This window comes from Cnephaeus nilssonii, assembly GCF_951640355.1.
Source record: "Cnephaeus nilssonii genome assembly, chromosome: 2".
NCBI classification, from domain to species: Eukaryota; Metazoa; Chordata; class Mammalia; order Chiroptera; family Vespertilionidae; genus Cnephaeus; species Cnephaeus nilssonii.
The window spans coordinates 3,420,602-3,437,661 of NC_137073.1; the positions used below are offsets into that span (position 1 = coordinate 3,420,602).

The 17,060-nt window shown below is 52.1% G+C and overlaps 1 protein-coding gene across 1 annotated transcript in view; it reads right to left on the bottom strand.

Moving 5' to 3' along the window:
• Positions 1-477: 477 nt before the first annotated feature.
• GPR139 (G protein-coupled receptor 139) overlaps positions 478-17,060 on the bottom strand; it is a gene marked incomplete at both ends in the record, with an annotated part of 47,041 nt that continues 30,458 nt past the window's right edge. The window contains one exon of the mRNA XM_079788990.1: positions 478-1,412. Within this exon, the coding sequence (XP_079645116.1) occupies positions 478-1,412 (935 nt within the window). The remainder of the gene's footprint in view (positions 1,413-17,060) is intronic.

Sequence of the window (17,060 nt, forward strand, 5' to 3'; positions counted from 1 at the left end):
TGGGGTTCATACCACCGTTCTCGCGGAATCGTTTTGCAGCGAGAGGTGCTAGGGCCCCTCCAAAACCACAACTTCTCCAGGACAAAGGGCACCCCAGAAAAACCCCAAGTTGGTCAGCACTGCTAGCTGCTGGGCAGAGCAGGGAAGCGGCGGGTGACCTCAGCTCTTGAAGAAGAGTGGCTCATGCCCCACATACAGTTGCGGTGAGTGTGGCCGGCGCCAAGGCCAAGTCACAGACTATTGCACACATTTCTCTGCTCCCGTCCCTGCTGGCCACAGGATGGTGACACGACCTTCGAACTGGAAGGGACTCTAGCTGTCACCGTGCCTTTGTGAAAATAATGGCACAAGTGGGAAAGAGACGCACGGCCTTCGCTCTTCTCCTCTATCTTTTCTCACCCACAGTCTGAGCTGCGCAGTCCCTGGAGGCAGGCAGTCTGGTCGCCGCCCTCCTACCTGGGAATGGGTCCGCCGGGGTCACGGGGCTGCTCCGGCAGGCTGCCCGTCCCTGTCGTACTGGTACACCAGCATCTTGATGCAGTGCGAGTTGGCGGGGGAGACCCAGGGGCTGCTGGTGATGGAGAAGTTGTGGCTGGGGGGGAACCGCGCGGGCTGCCGGCGGCAGGTGAACAGCGCCCTGAGCGTGGCGGCGGCCAGCGCGCGGAAGCGCCTGCTGATGAAGCAGTAGAGGAAGAAGTTGGCGGCCGTGTTCAGCAGCGCCAGCATGTTGGCCACGTCGGCCACCACGTGCGCCAGCCCGCGGTTCCGCACGGGCGCGCCGTACAGGCGGTAGAGGATCACGGCGATGCGCGGCGCCCAGAGCGCGGCGAAGGCCGAGGTGACGGCCAGCAGGATGGCGGTGGTGCGGCCCGCGGGGCAGCCGCGCAGGCGGAGCGCGCTCCTCCGCCGCAGCCGGCGCACGATGGCCGAGTTGAGGGCGAAGAAGATGGAGCAGGGCACCAGGTAGACGGTGACGCAGTGCGCCCAGACGAGCGCGTGGTGCGCGGCGGAGCTGGCGTGGCCCTCCGCCCAGAGGTCGGGCCACCAGTAGTAGGGGACGCTGGTGAGCAGGCAGGCGGCGTACACGCCCGCGATGACCCTGCGGGCGCGCGCGGGGTAGGACACGGCGTGGTAGCGCAGCGGGTGGCAGACGGCGATGTAGCGGTCCACGGTGAGCGGCACGGTGATCCAGGTGGACGTGTGGATGGCGGAGAACTCCAGCACGCCCACCACCTGGTTGGGCACCGCGGGCATCTGGGCGCGCAGGATGAAGTCCTCCAGCAGGAAGTCCACCAACACGATGAAGAAGAGGACCAGGATGTCGGCGGCGGCCAGCGCCAGGAGGTAGTTGTAGGAGGACTTCTGCCTCCGCGCCACCAGCCGGGACAGGATGATCACCGTCAGGATGTTCGCTGCGGGGAGAGGAGGACCTGCTTTATCTCGGAAGCCAGAAGGTCTCGCTGGCCGCACTGGGGCGACCGGGCCTCCCGCGGGAGTGGAGGGGACAGAGCCAAGGCTTTGGAGAGATCGCCTTTGCCCTGCAAAGCGCACCTCCTGTGGGTGTGCGGTGCTGCTTTGACACAGTTTGATGCTCGGGTTGCAATTTACTTTTTCCTCTCACAGAGCAGGCGGGGCTGCCCGGGGCCCAAGGAGCTGAGGGAACCTGCCCAGCCTCCCAGCCAGTGAGGACCGCCCCAGGGACCCACCTCAGCACCGAGCCCGCACCCTCTCCGTGTCCGACCTCCCGGCACTGGGGCTGCGTGCGTGCAGGTAGGAGACTGACCACACACCCGTGAGAGCCTTTTGGACACTGGCCTCAGGGCCGCTCCATTTTAGTGGGTTTAGAATGGAAGGAGTGGAGAAGATCGTGACCTTTCAATTAATTTAAAAATAATAATACTGTAAATAAATAAATAAATAAATAAATAAATAGGTGATGTTTGTTTTTTGAATAGGCAATCTACACACATGGCACATAATTTAAAATAACAACAGAGGAAAGTACATTTTCCCTCCGACCACCCACGTGCCCCCCTGCCGGACATCACCGACAGCACACGCCCTGTGCTTGCCCGTGTCCGTGCAGGGTGGCGCACAAGCTTTGCTCGGACGGCAGCCCCATGTTATTTCTCTTGGGGTCAGATTTGTTTGAAGCCGCATCCACGTGATTGCTGATCAGTTTTGAAAACAAATGTCTCTCTGAATAGGGCGCCTCTGGAAAGGCGCTGGGGACGCCACTCAGCCGCCTCGGGCAGCCCGAACTCACGTCCTTTGTGAGAGCCCGCCTCAGAGAGCCCATGTCCTCTGTCTGACGTCCAGTGGCAAAGCTGGAATCGGGGCTGGAATCTCTTTTCCTTTCTCTCCCTCCCTTTAAAATATTAAGCAATAGTTTGCATGTAAAATATGTCTTGAAATATACGCACCCCAGGGCACTCAAGTTAAACAAACTAACATTTTGTTATATTTGCTTCAGTTTTTTTTTGTTTTTTTTAAGAAGTGACTCTGTCCACACAGCTGAAGTTCTCTTAAATTCCCACAGGCCCAGTCTCTCCCTCCTCCCTTTCTCCCTGAAGTCCGATTCTGTATTTTTAAATATATTTTTAATTTTATTTCTTTAATCCTCATCCAAGGATATTTTCTGCATTGATTTTTAGAGAGAGTGGAAGGGAGATGGAGAGACAGAAAGAAACACTATGTGAGAGAGACATTGATTGGTTGCCTCCTGCACGAGCCCTGGTGAGGGCCTGGGAGCCTGTAACCAAGGTACGTGCCCTTGATCAGAATCGAACCCGGGACCCTTCAGTCCACAGGCCGATGCTCTATCCACTGAGCCACACTGGCTGGGGCCCTGCAGTCCCACTCTTTCCCTCCCCCCTCTTCCCCATCCTTTCCCGCCTCCTCCTGCTCCCTTAGGGGCAGCCACAGTGCCGAGTCTCAGGCCATGCTGTCTGCTTTAGTGAGGCCACACCCAGCTGCTTTCTCACTCAGCGCTGGTTCGTGAGGCCTGTGTGTTTTGGGATCCTTGCAGATCTCTTTCTCCCCTTTTAAGAGCTCTGTGGCATTCCTGTGTGTAAATGTGCGGCGATTTGTTTATTCATATACATACATATACTGTATAGACATATCTCTGCAAGTAGATATACACACATCTATATATGTCTAGATCTGTTCATATATACACATATAGACATGCACACAGACACACAAACATGTCAATGTGTGTTGATATATGCACACACATTATACATACATATATGTGGGAAAAGCATTCCAGGCAGTAGGAACGGTAAGTGCAAAGCCCCTGAGGTGGGAATGAGCTTGATAATCAGGGAAGAGAACGGAGGCCTTTATCACCCCCACACCCCCAATTTACAGAGGAGGAAACGAAGGCTTGGGTTTTTAGGTGATTTGCCCAAAGCCACAGCGTGAGTGGGTGGGGAGGGAGCAGGCGACTCTAGCTCGCCTGGCTAAGGCGTGCCAAGCTCTGCTCTGCTGATTTGGGGCATAGGAAAGGTTATCAGCTGGAGGAAAGGGGTTCCTGTCCCCCTGACTTAGAAAAGCACCTCATTTCTCAACCTCTTTTTTCTATCCATTGAGCCATGCCCACGTTCTCTCACACCCCACCTTGCCCCCCAGCCCTAAGGAGGCAGGAATAAATTGATGCAGGGTCTCCCCAGAAAAGAACGTTCTGTGTATTCACCACTGTCTCTCAGCCCCAGGTGAACCTGCTTGACGATGCTGCCAAACCTGCCATCAAACGCTTTCACATGTTCTGTCCCGTCTAACGAACACCTCCGTCACGCAGCCTCACACCCGCTCGGTATTCACAGCCGGCCTTGCCTGATTCTCTGCTCACGGCCTCTCTTGGGAAACTAAGCCGCAGACCCTGCGTTCTGTGCAGGTAGATGCCCCGGCCCCTCCACGACCACTTGGGAGGTCCTTGCATGAGACAGACGCACACCAGAGGCCTGCAGGGCGAGGAGCTCCGCTTGTGGATTGATTTTCTCAAAAGGAAATGAGAAGGTGGAGGTTTAACTTGTAAGGAGTGGCATTTGCTGTAATTCCCCGCATCAAAAACCTTCTCCTTCCCAGAGGCACGCTTCCCCCCAGACACAGGGGGTGGTGTGGGCCGATCGTGATGTCTGTGGGGAACAGAAGCCCTGGTCTCACAGCCTGCAGTCCTGCCCCAGCTTCTCTCTGCAACTAATCCAAGACTCTAAGGCTCCAGAAAGCCAGCCACCCCGCCAGCGCCCCGGGCGCCCAGGGTCCTCAGCGCCTCTGGAAGGAGGACCCTCTGTCAGTGGCGGACAGCAGGTGTGAGCTGCTGGGGGTACAAGCCCAGGCTTGGTGATGGCGGAGCCTCTTGGTCATATTCCGGGGGCTGACTTCCCGCCCTCTGCAGCCTCCTATGCCAAAGCACCAGGGGGTTAGGGGACTGGCCGCCAGACCCCACCGGGACCGGCCCAGAGTGGGGCCAGGTCTCCAGGGCATTTCCTGACTGGGGCTGCGAATTCCGAGTTTATCTCTCTTAGTGCTGCGAGGTTTCTTTTCCTTCCCATCTTTGGAAACTATTCTTTCAATGACAGACGGAAAACACACTTGTACAAAGTCGGGCATGGCAGTGTGTCACACCATTGGCGGCGGACTTCCACGGAGCGCTCACGGGCCAGGCGCGGTAAGCAGCAGCTCACTGTCCGCTCCTCTTGGCGGCCGGGCTGGGAGCGGGCTGGCATCTGAGAGCCTCAGCGCCCAGCGGCCCAGGGACGTCACACCGCGGTGAGCCAGCCACTTATGCCCGAGAAAGTGCGGGTCTGCCGAGCCCGCTGTTCCGAGCTGACGCGGTGCGCGGCCTCCGAGGTCCCCGCAGCCCCGCAGGCTCCTCTCCCTGAGTTGGAGCTGCTTCTGTGACGGAACTTTGACCAATAGACTGGCGGGAGGGACAGCGCGTGCCAGGGTCACCACTGGTTAGGTTCTTGGACTACTTGCCTTTGGGGTGCTCCCTCTGGAAATGGGTGAGAAGCCCCCACATAGAGAGGCGGTGCCCAGGGACTCGGTCGGGGTGAGAGCACGGTGGGCTTGGCTGGATCAGCAGGCAGGCCCCCTGGCACGGCCAGCGCGGGGGGGCCCCAGCCACTGCCTCCCGCGGCCCCCGCTGTGCCTCAGCTGTGGCTGGGAGCCCCTGCCTGCCGGGTGTGCTGTGCTGCTCTCGCTCAGCAGCACAGGGTTTGTGAGCCGTGTGCTGATGTCTTCAGGATGCTATGTGCCCACGTTATATAGACAATACCGCACAACCAGCTCCTGGAACGCTACTGTGTGCACGCTGATTGTTTTCGTTAGAAATACGCCAGGGTTTTTTTCTGTCAGTATATCCACGGAATAGTCATCCATGGCCGGACATTGCTTATCTTATTTTTGTCCACTGCAGACCTTTATTATTTCTGTCAAATAAACTCCCCAAAGTAAAAATGCTTGTTTAAAGGGTGACACACTATTTCTCCCTCCTCCCCGCTTCCTTCCCAAAGGCAGCTAAGAGGATCTGTAAGCAAAGAGCTCGGGCCCAAGCTACAAGAGCTTTAGGTCAGACACCAAGAAGAACCAGCTCACCGCAATGGCAGCCGCGGACAGAGCAGCCCCGCCGTCTGGTTTCCTGGTCCGTGCCGGCCCTCGGAAAGGACAGACACGTGCTCATCTCAGCGAGTGAACTCCCGGGACGACATTCTGCAAACCCTCCGTCTCTGCCCTCTAAGTTATGTCCATTGAATTTCCCAAAGGAGAGCCACCGCCCCTTTCAGCCCTCCCCCCCCCCCCCCAGGAGTTAAGTGCACCCTTCCTCCTCCAGTGGCCTGTCTTCTGCTCGTTTGCACCCGAAGAATCGGCCCCAGGACTTGCAGACCATGCAGACAGACCCACACCCGAGCAGTCCCAGTGTTCTTTCAGCTGCTCCTGGGGGTGGCCCTTGTGCAGACCAGGTGGGAACAGGAGACTGGAGAATGGCACGGGGGGGGGGGGGGGGGGGGGCGGGGACGCTGCCTCTCGGAAGTCGGCACCTCCCTCACAGCCACCTGTTCCAGTCCTGGAAGGAAAGGGGAAGGAAAGGCGGTGCTGGCGGGACTTGGCACTCGGCCTTTGCGCCGCTGAGAGAGCGGGGCCCTCAGGAGGCTCTGGCTGCGGCTCTCGGGGCAGAGCAGGAAGTTGCCAGGGACAGCGGTCCCGCTCCCACTCCCACCGTGGGTTCCAGCGTCAGCCACTACACAGGCCGGTGCCCTCCCTGTTTCTATCACCCACTTGCCCAAGGCAGAGACTTGGGACACAGTGTCTTTCCTGCAGCTGGTCACCAGGGGCACAGAACTGGCTGTGGTGGGTGAGTGGGGGTGCAGGCAGGGGACCCACCTCAGGTGAGAATGGGACCTGACATGGACCCCGTGTGCCCAGGGACCAGCCCTCCTCCCAGGGCTTCCGTTCCCAGCTCTGCAAAAATGGTCCAGTCGATTAATAATGATGTCATCAGCAATAATAATGATGACAGGACCACGCTGCACGTCCGGTGGAGGTGAGGGTCTAGCGGGCAGATGGGCCCAGGGCTCTGCGGGAGCAAACAGCACGTGCAAAGGCAGAGTGTGAAAGAGACCCTCCGGTCCTTCAGAGCTGCTGGAGGCTGTCCCGGGCGTACCCGCATCCGGCCTGAGCTCACATCTTCACGAACTGTTATCTACTATTAACTGTCCAGGTTAATGCCTCACTAAGAGCGTGTGTATCATGTCCACTCCCTGGGTGTCCATGAGAAAGGCTGAGGTTCAGGAGGGGTGAGAAGATGACTGAGGGTGGACACAAAGGAATCAGTTACCCACTTATCACACCTGTTACACACGATCTGAGCGCACTTAACAGAAACTGGTACATTTATTAACCACAGTTCCCTGGACTGAGCATTTACCATTGTGGGTCACGTGGGAGAGGCGTTATTTGCATCAGGTAGCTGATACCTCCAGCTTCGTTCTTTTTTTCTCAGGATTGCTGGGCTATTCAGGGTCTTTTGTGGTTCCATACAAATCTGGTGGTTTCTCGTTCTATTTCTTTAAAAAATGACATTGGGATTTTGATGGGGATTGCATTAAGTCTGTATATTGCTTTGGGTTATATAGCCATTGTATCTATGTTGATTCTTCCAATCCATGAACACGGAATATTTTTTCCATTTTGTTGTGCCCTTTTCAATCTCTTTTAATAATGCTTTGTAATTTTCAGTATATAGGTCTTTCACATTCTTTGTTAAGTTCATTTCTAGGTATTTTATTCTTTTGGTTGCAACTGCAAAAGGAATTATTTTTTCATTTCTGAAGTTTTATTGTTAGTATACAGGAAGGCAATGAATTTTGCACATTGATTTCGTATCCTGCAACCTGACTGTATTCGTTTATTGTTTCTAATAGTTTTTTGTGTGGGGTCTTAGGGTTTTCTATATACAGAATCATGTCATCTGAAAAAAGTGACGGTTTGACTTCTTCCTTCCCTATTTGGATCCTTTTATTTCCTTCTCTTGCCTCATTGCTCGGGCTAGGCCTTCCAGCACTGTGCTGAATAAGAGAGGGGACAGTGGGCATCCTTGTCTTGTTCCTGATCTTAGAGGAAAGCTTTCAGTTTTTCGCCATTGAGTATATTAGCTGAGGGTTTGTCATATATGGCCTTTATTATGTTGAGGTACTTGTCTTATACTCCTATTTTATTGAGTGTTTTAATAATAATGGATGTTGTAACTTATCGAATGATTTTTCTACATCTCTTGATAAGATCATATATTTTATCCTTCCTTTTGTTGATGTGGTGTATTATATTGATTGATTGGAGTGTGTTGAACCATTCTTGTGACCCTTAAATGATGGTTTATTATTATGTATTACTAGTGGCCTGGTGCACGAAATTTGTGCACCTGAGGGGGGTGGTGTCTCTCAGCCTGGCTTGCACCCTCTCCAATCTGGGACCCCTCAGGGGATGTCCAACTGCTGATTTAGGCCCAATCCCGCAGGCAGTCAGACATCCCTCTCACAATCCAGGACTGGCTCCTAACTGCTCACCTGCCTGCCTGCCTGATTGCCCCCTAACTGCTCCCCTGCTGGCCTGATTAATGCCTAACTGCTCCCCTGCTGGCCTGATCGCCCCCAACTGCCCTCCCCTACTGGTCATCTTGTGGCAGCCATCTTGTGACAATGTGGGGGTGGCCATCTTGTGATGACCCCAGGGCATCACGTGAGGGCGCGAGGGCCACCTAGGCTTTTATCAGTATAGATTATGATGTATTATTATTTTTGGTGCACTGTTGCATTTGATTTGCTAGTATTTTGTTTAGGATTTTTGCATCTGTAGTCATCAGAGATATTTGTCATGCAAAAGAATGACACAGGATTACAGTTTGTCCTCATGTACAAATATTAATTCAAAATGGATCAAAGACCTAAATACAAGACCGAAACAAGAAAACTGAAACTGGTGGACACAGAGGGAAGGGAGTGGGAAGTGAAAGGGTCCCAATATATGGTGATGGGAGAAGATTTGGGCGGTGAGCACACAGTGTGATGTACAGATCTTGTAATATGGAAACCTCTATGATCATATTAACCAATGTCACCCAATACATTTAACAAGCAAAACAAAATAAAAGAGCACTGGGAGCTCTCTGGTGTCCGTCGTTGACTATACGCCCTCCCAGGCTGCTGTCCTGGTGGACGTTGTCCCCGGGGCCCCGTGTTCTCCCAGCACAGGTGATGCTGACGGGGCAGCTCCTGTGCCCGGGGGTGTGGATGGGTAGGGACAGGCCACGCCCAGAACACAATGTCTGATTGCCTGGGCACCTCGGGAAGCACTTGCTCTGGTTGGAAAAAGTGGTTTTTGTGCCGTCAGCCGATGCACACAGCCCAGTAACATGTAGGTTAAGGAGGCTTAATTATACGGAAATGGTTTTATGTTTGGAAACTTCTAAAAACCCACCTGTGCACATTGGGAGGGGCAGAGAGCACAGCGTCCACTCCACCTTAGTGGGTCAGCATCCACTCCACACTAGTGGGCCAGCATCCACTCCACCCTAGCTGGGTCAGCGTCCACTCCGCACTAGTGGGCCAGCATCCACTCCGCACTAATGAGCCAGCGTCCACTCTGCTCTAGTGGGCCAGTGTCCACTCCACCCTAGTGGGCCAACGTCCACTCCACCCTAGCCGGGTCAGCGTCCACTCCACCCTAGCCTGGTCAGCGTCCACTCCGCACTAATGGGCCAGCGTCCACTCCACACTAGTGGGCCAGCGTCCACTCCACACTAATGGGCCAGCGTCCACTCCACACTAGTGGGCCAGCATCCACTCCACACTAGTGGGCCAGCGTCCACTCCACACTAGTGGGCCAGCATCCACTCCACCCTAGTGGGCCAGCATCCACTCCACACTAGTGGGCCAGCATCCACTCCACACTAGTGGGCCAGCATCCACTCCGCACTAGTGGGCCAGCGTCCACTCCGCACTAGTGGGCCAGCGTCCACTCCACCCTATCCGGGTCAGCGTCCACTCCACCCTATCCGGGTCAGCGTCCACTCCACCCTAGCCAGATCAGTGTCCACTCTGCCCTAGTGGGTCAGTGTCCACTCCATCCTAGCCGGGTCAGCATCCACTCTGCCCTAGTTGGTCAGCATCCACTCTGCCCTAGTGGGTCAGCATCTACTCCTCCCTAGCCGGGTCAGCGTCCACTCCATACTAGTGGGTCAGCATCCACTCCATCCTAGTGGGTCAGTGTTCACTCCACCCTAGCCAGGTCAGCGTCCACTTTGCCCTAGCCAGGTCAGCGTCCACTCCATCCTAGTGGGTCAGCATCAACTCCACCCTAGCCAGGTCAGCGTCCACTTTGCCCTAGTGGGTCAGCGTCCACTCCACTCTAGCTGGGCCAGTGTCCACTCCGCCCTAGCTGGGTCAGCATCCACTCCATCCTAGTGGGTCAGCATCAACTCCACCCTAGCCAGGTCAGTGTCTACTCTGCCCTAATGGGTCAGTGTCCACTCCGCCGTAGCTAGGTCAGCATCCACTTTGCCCTAGTGGGTCAGCGTCCACTCATCCTAGTGGGTCAGTGTCCACTCTGCCCTTGGGCTGCACAGAAGACACCAACTGTGGCCTCTGTACCCCATTTCACTCCTGCCGACCCTCTGTCCTGGCTAGGCCCCACTCTCCCTGCCTCTGGGCCTTTGCCTACTCAGTTCCCCTTCCTGTACTTCCGCATCCACTCTGTCCAGCCTCCAGGACCCAGCTTGTCCCTCCCCTGTGAAGAAAGATTGATGACTCCGCCACTTTGCTGTCCTCCTGCCTATGACAAAACAGACTCCTCCCACATCATTTTCAAGGGAGGATAGAGGCTGAGTTAGTGGGAAAAGCAGGTGGGCATTTCCCTTCTACACTAATAAAAGAGTAATTTGCAAATTGACTTACCTTTGTGACGCCCACCAGCCAATCAGGAATGAGTATGCAAATTAACCCACCAAAGATGGCGGGTTAATTTGCATACACAGGCACAAGCGTCCGGGGGCAAGGTGGGACGCTTGCGTTCCGCACCACCCCAGCTGCTCCGAGCCTCTGGGCAGCATGGGAAGGTGGAAAGGCAGTTCCGGGCTGGAGGGAAAAGGTGGCTCCAGCTGGAGTGAAGGTGGTGACTGCAGCCAGGGGAAGGAAGGCCCATTCTGGCATGAATCTTTGTGAATCAGGCCTCTAGTTAGAAATAAGTGAGGATGTAGGTAATCATGGCAGCAGTAGCAGCAACAGTGATGAAGATGATAACGGGTTCTGTACGTTCTTCTGCCATGAGGTAAGTGGTCTTAATCATTTTTTTAATTTAATAAATCTTTATTGTTCAGATTATTGCAATTGTTCCTCTTTTTTTCCCTCCATAGTTCCCCTCCACCTGGTTCCCACCCCACCCTCTGCCCTTACCCCCCCACTGGCCTCATCCATAGGTGTACGATATTTGTCCAGTCTCTTCCCACACCCCCATACCGCTTTCCCCCTGAGAATTAGTCCACTCCCTTTTTATGCCCCTGATTCACTTGTTGATAGATATGTGTTTGTTGTTCATAATTTTTATCTTTACCGTTTTCTTCTTCTTCCTCTTCTTAAAGAATACCTTTCAGCATTTCATATAATACTGGTTTGGTGGTCATGAACTCTTTTAGCTTTATCTTATTGTGAAGCTCTTTATCTGACCTTCAATTCTGAATGATAGCTTTGCTGGGTATAGTAATCTTGGTTACAGGTTCTTGCTATTCATCACTTTGAATATTTCTTGCCACTCCCTTCTGGCCTGCATAGTTTCTGTTGAGAAATCAGCTGACAATCGTATGGGTGCTCCCTTGTAGGTAACTAACTGTTTTTCTCTTGCTGCTTTTAATATTCTCTCTTTGTCTTTTGCTCTTGGCATTTTAATTATGATGTGTCTTGGTGTGGTCCTCTTTGGATTCCTTGTGTTTGGGGTTCTCTGCACTTCCTGGACTTGTAAGTTTATTTCTTTCACCAAGTGGGGGAAATTTTCTGTCATTATTTCTTCAAATAGGTTTTCAGTATCTTGCTCTCTCTCTTCTTCTGGCACCCCCATAATTAGGATGTTGGTACGCTTGAAGTTGTCCCAGAGGCTCCTTACACTATCTTCATATTTTTTTATTCTTTTTTCTTTTTGCTTTTCTGGTTGAGTGTTTTTTGCTTCTTTGTATTTCAAATCTTTGACTTGATTCTTGCGATCCTCTAGTCTGCTGTTAAATCTCTGTATATTATTTTTTATCTCAGTCAATGTATGCTTAATTTCTAGTTGGTCCTTTTTCATATCCTCGAGGGTCTTGCTAAATTTATAGGCTTTTTCTAGAAAATTCTTGAAAAACCTTATAACCGTGGTTTTGAACTCTATATCCAGTCATTTGCTTTCCTCCATTTCTTTAATTTGTGATGTTTCGTTGTCTCCACATTTTTGCTGCTTCCCTGAGTTGGTAGGGTAGCTTTGTGTACTAGGTGTCCTATAGGGCCCAGTGGCTCAGCCTCCCCAGTTACCTGAGGTAAACACTCTTGGTGCACCCCTTTGTGGGCTGTGTGCACAATCTTATTGTAGTTAAGCCTTGATTGTTGTTGGTATCACTGGGAGGAATTGACCTCCAGGCCAATTGGCTGTGAGGATCAGCTGTGTCTACACTGTGAGAACGTCTGTGCTGGAGACACCCTTATGAGACAAGACTTGCAAAAGCCTCTGTGCTCAGCTTGGATGGGGCGGAGTCTCTGGGCGGAGTCTCAGGGCGGAGCAGATAGCATTGGTTTCCCATCAGTCCTGCCCTAGGAGGCCCCTGGGTCTCAGTGTCCTGCGGTAATCACTGCAAGCACCTCTAAGAGAAAGCTGCCCTCGAGTTTTTCCCGCTACCAGACAGTCCAGTTTCTCCCCAAATGAGTCTGGGTACCCAGATTCTCGCCCAGAACTGGAATTCAGCACAGTCGGGAGTTTTTGTCTCCCTCCTGGTTGAGAAAGCCAGCCACGCACTCAGTTGCCAGTCCTTGCATCGTGCGTGCATCTCCGTACCTCTGCCTTCTGCAGCTCCTCTGAGTCTCAGTGTGCTTTTCTCTTTGCTTCTAGTTGTAGAATTTCCACTCAGCCAGCCTTCCTGTGGTTCTGGATGATGTCCATTTTGTCTTCTAGTTGTAGTTTTGAAATTGTTGTGCGAGGCAGCAGTTTAGGTGTTTACCTATGCCGCCATCTTGGTTTCTCCAATCAAGTTGTCTTAATCATAAAAATAATAGCTTCTATTTAGCAATCTGTATTCTATGCCATAAGTTTAGATACGTGTTTTACGCTTAGTAGCCACTGCTGCTTGCTTTACTTTGAAGGTGGATGTTATTGGGTCCTTTCCTAGAGGTGGGCATTTAGGACGAGGCTGAGAGACCCATAAGAGTAACAGCTAGGAAGTCACAAAAGCCTGAGCTGCACGCATTCCCACCCGTGCATCGCTGCCGGTGACACCCGAGTCAGCTGCGGAGCGGAACCTGCACCTGTGGCCTGTTGCCACCCTGATGTGCATGCTGTTGGCTGCTCCGACTCCAGGCTGCCCGGGCCTTCTGCGCCTTCACGCTACCCCGGGTGCAAAGGCCTTTCCTGCCTCGCCGGGGTCCCTGGAGTGAGCAGGGGTTCCATGGTGGAACACAGAGGGGTGGGCTTCTCTCTGGGCAGAGGGAACTGCCATGCAAAGTCAAGGAAGCTAGGAAGCACACTGCGTGTAAGCGACAGGCATGGCTGGTGTGTGGGTTTTGGGAAAAAGGGGTGTGAGAACCCAAGAACTCAGTGTGCTAACCTCAGGGAAATTGCTTTGCAACCCCCTGAGGAGGTTGTGGGGACTGAAGGGGACAATGGGGGCGGGGTGAGCAGCTTTGCAAACTGGGAAAGTGTTTATTTAGGCAAATGCTAGTCATCATGAGACAGTTCAGAGGTGACCTGATTGGTGTCAGCAGTGAGAGAGCAGACAATTAAAATATCTGCTAATTTCTTTGCAATTCATATTCTCAAAGCATTCATAAATTTTAAAAAAGTTCTAATCTCATTGCTCTCATCTCTTTTTTCTAGATGAAGAGATTGTTACACATTTCAGAAGCTTATACAGTCATATCTTGGTTGTTATCAATGATAGCCCCCCCTCCCCCTTGGAGATTCGCAGTAAGTTTTATTGCCTCCTGCAGGCCACGTGCAGCAGATTCTCTATGCAAATGCCTCTCAGATGCATTCTGTCCTCTCTCTCCTCGGTCATCCTGGCACCGGAGCTCTGGGTGGGCAGCTCTGTGTCTGCTGTGTTTGGGGTCACTCCTTAGTGGCCAGCACCGTGCCCAGCACAGAGTAGGTGCTTGACAACTGTTTGGCACAGCATCTGAGCCTAGCAGTCGCCATATTCCACCCGAGCTCCTGCAGGCTGCTTGCTCCTGCCGTGACCCCTTGGCGCCCAACTGCCTGCATTTGCACAAAACTCAGTCCATCTCCCCCAGTTTAATGAAATGTTATGGTAAATGAGTTTAACTAATATTAAACACTAATGCTACCAATGAAGAATCCAAACCTACTGGCTAGCCAAAATGCTAAGGTAGGAAGCTAAAATGAGAGCTATAACTATGGAAGTAAGCATAATAATAATTATTATGTGCACATCCTACATAATAAAGATGTAATATGCAAATGGTTATTACGCCTTGAAACGTAATGACCGACTGCGTAACAACCGGATCATGGATCAGCAGGAGTGTGAGGTAGTGAGCTACAAACGGGTGGTGGAGAGCTACAGGAGGGGGCAGGGCAGCAAGCTATGAGGTGGAGGAGGGCGAGGGGGGGGGACAGAGGGAGCTACAGGAGGGTGGCAGTGAGCTACTGGCTACAAGCGGGCTGCAGAGAGCTACAAGAGGGGGCAGGGCAGCAAGCTATGAAGGGGAGGCAAGGGGAGGGGGGCAGGGGGACCTACTGGAGGGTGGCAGTGAGCTACTGGCGAGCTACTGGTGCACAGATTCGTGCGCAGGGCTACTAGTAACGTAATAATATGCTTAGAAAACTCAAGAGCATTTGCTGAAGTGTTACTGGAACCAGCAAGAGGCTTCAGGGGGACCCAAGCCCAATGCAACGCAGCACTGGCTCGACAATGGGGTGGGAAAGGATTCCACACACAACGCCCGCCCAGGGCTACGCCCTGAGCACAGGTAGCGAGTGGCCTCCTTCCCAACTGTGGACTGCACGGACACCAGCTCTCCAGGAAGCTCTGCTCACAGTCCCCCAGTCTCCCACAAAGTTCTTCTGTCGGCTCTAGCTCTTACCAGTGTGAACAGCCAGCTCCGGCCCAGGCTGCCTGATGGGACCAGATGCCACCCTCCTCTCTACCTGGTGTGTGAAGATGCGCCTCTGGCTCCACGTGGGCAGCCTTTGCGATTCCATCCCCTGAGGCGCTGGTGGCTGTCTCACCCATCTCCACTTCACAGCCAGATCCCAGGCTTTCATAAAAATGCCCGCCTGGGTGGTCTTGGAACCAGTGTCCTGAGTAGATGGGAGCACAGGCTGATGTCGGGGTCAGAAGCCTGACCTTGAGCCACGTGACCACTTAACCATGTTCCTCAATGTCCTCATCTGTGGAATGGGATAATAGCAGCACCCATTTGGTGGGGTTAGAAGGATTAAATTAGTTAATTTATGAAAAGTGCTTGAAACAGTGCCCAACAGGGTGCAAGCACTCAAGGAGTTAGTTATAATTTTGGTAAATGACCATTAGTTTCTACCAGCAATCATGCTATCTACCTTTCAGTCAGGGATACTGCAGCATCTGGGACGGGGTGAGGAGGTGTGGATGCCGCATTGGGCCCCTGCTTTGGGGCTCCTATGTCACCCCAAGCTTTTCTTCAGGACAGCAAATTATTACTATTGTAGGGTACAAGATTGAACCACATAAATGGACATTTAAAAGGTAAGAACTGGCCAACTATTGACAATTTCACATGGTACAAATAACTTTTCAATTTACTTGTTTTTCCCACTGGACAGTACATATGTCAAAGCACATGTATTCATCCCTTTGTCCCCGGTCCTTGGCCAAGGTCCTATGCTCAGGAGATGCTCAGTGCGTGCGTATGATGGAGAAACGGACATGTGGTCTGAGCACACTGTATATCGGCTCTCAGAAGGAGGAAGGTGAGTTCCAGACAGTGAGGCACAAAGTCCGATCTGACGGCTCTCACTGCACCCACAGTCCTGCCTCCGGGCCAGGGCTGAGACCCATGCTTTTCTCCTTGTCCCATGGTTGGGGCTTCCTCAGAGAACACCGCACACTGATCTTCACATCAAAGCAGTTTGGGCCTTCATTTCTCCAGCCAGACTCTGTCCCCCTCTGAGGGCAGGACCCTGGATCTATTTGTCTTTGTCAGTAGCTAGCACACCATTTGCAAGTGAATGTATGATTCAAGTCCCAGCAGGACTCAGAGGGTGGATCCATTGTGGGGTCATGCATGCTTTGACAGCTTTGTATATTCAGTGCAACCCTGAGCCCTGGGTGTGGGTTTTCAGCCCTGCCAACCAGCAGTAACTTGGGAAAGCTATCTAACCCAGCCAGGTGCCAGTTTCATGATGGATGAGACAGCCCTTTGGACATTGTAATTCACTTTGCATATTGGCCAGCCCTACATTAATATTAATGTCTATTAATGATGATGCCTTTAAAGCATTAGGAATAGAGCCTGGCATGTAATAGGTGGTCAGTAAACATTCACTATCTAAACCACATTCTGAGTACTTGGCTGAAATGGAGCCAAGTTATGGCTGAAAAGGGAACCTTGGAAAATGACAGATATTTTCAAGGGAATTGTTTCATCACAAAATGCTACTTAAAAAAAGAGGCAACTCAATTTTCATTTTGTAGGTGAGGTGTGAGGAGGGGAGGGAATTTACTTGCCTATCCTCTCTTAAAAATAAAAATTTTAAATGTTGTTCTTTAAAAAGATTCTCTTTATTGTAGAAAGTATTACATATGTCCCCCTCCCACCTCCCTACCCTCCCACTGACCCACTCCTCCTTGCACCCGCCCATCCCAAGTCTTGTGTCCATGGGCTATACATATATGCATATACATTCCCCGGTTGATCTCTCCCCTTCTCACCCTCACCCATGCCTTCTCTCTGAAATTCTTCAGTCTGCTCATGGTCTATATCTCTGGATCTATTTTGTTTGTCAGTTTATTTGTTCATTATAATCCACATGTGAGTGAGATCATGTGATACTTGTCTTTCTCTGACTGGCTTATTTCGCCTAACATAATACTCTCCAGGTCCCTCCATGTTGTCTTAAAGGGTAAGAGATCTGTCTTTTTTACTGCTACATAGTATTTTTTGGTGTAAATGTACCATGGCTTTTATATCCACTCATCTGCTGATGGGCACTTAGGCTGTTTCCAAATCTTAGCTATTGTAAATTGTGCTGCTATGAACATAGGGGTGCATACATTCTTTCTGATTGGTGTTTCAGGTTTCTTAGGATATATTCCTAGAAGTGGGATC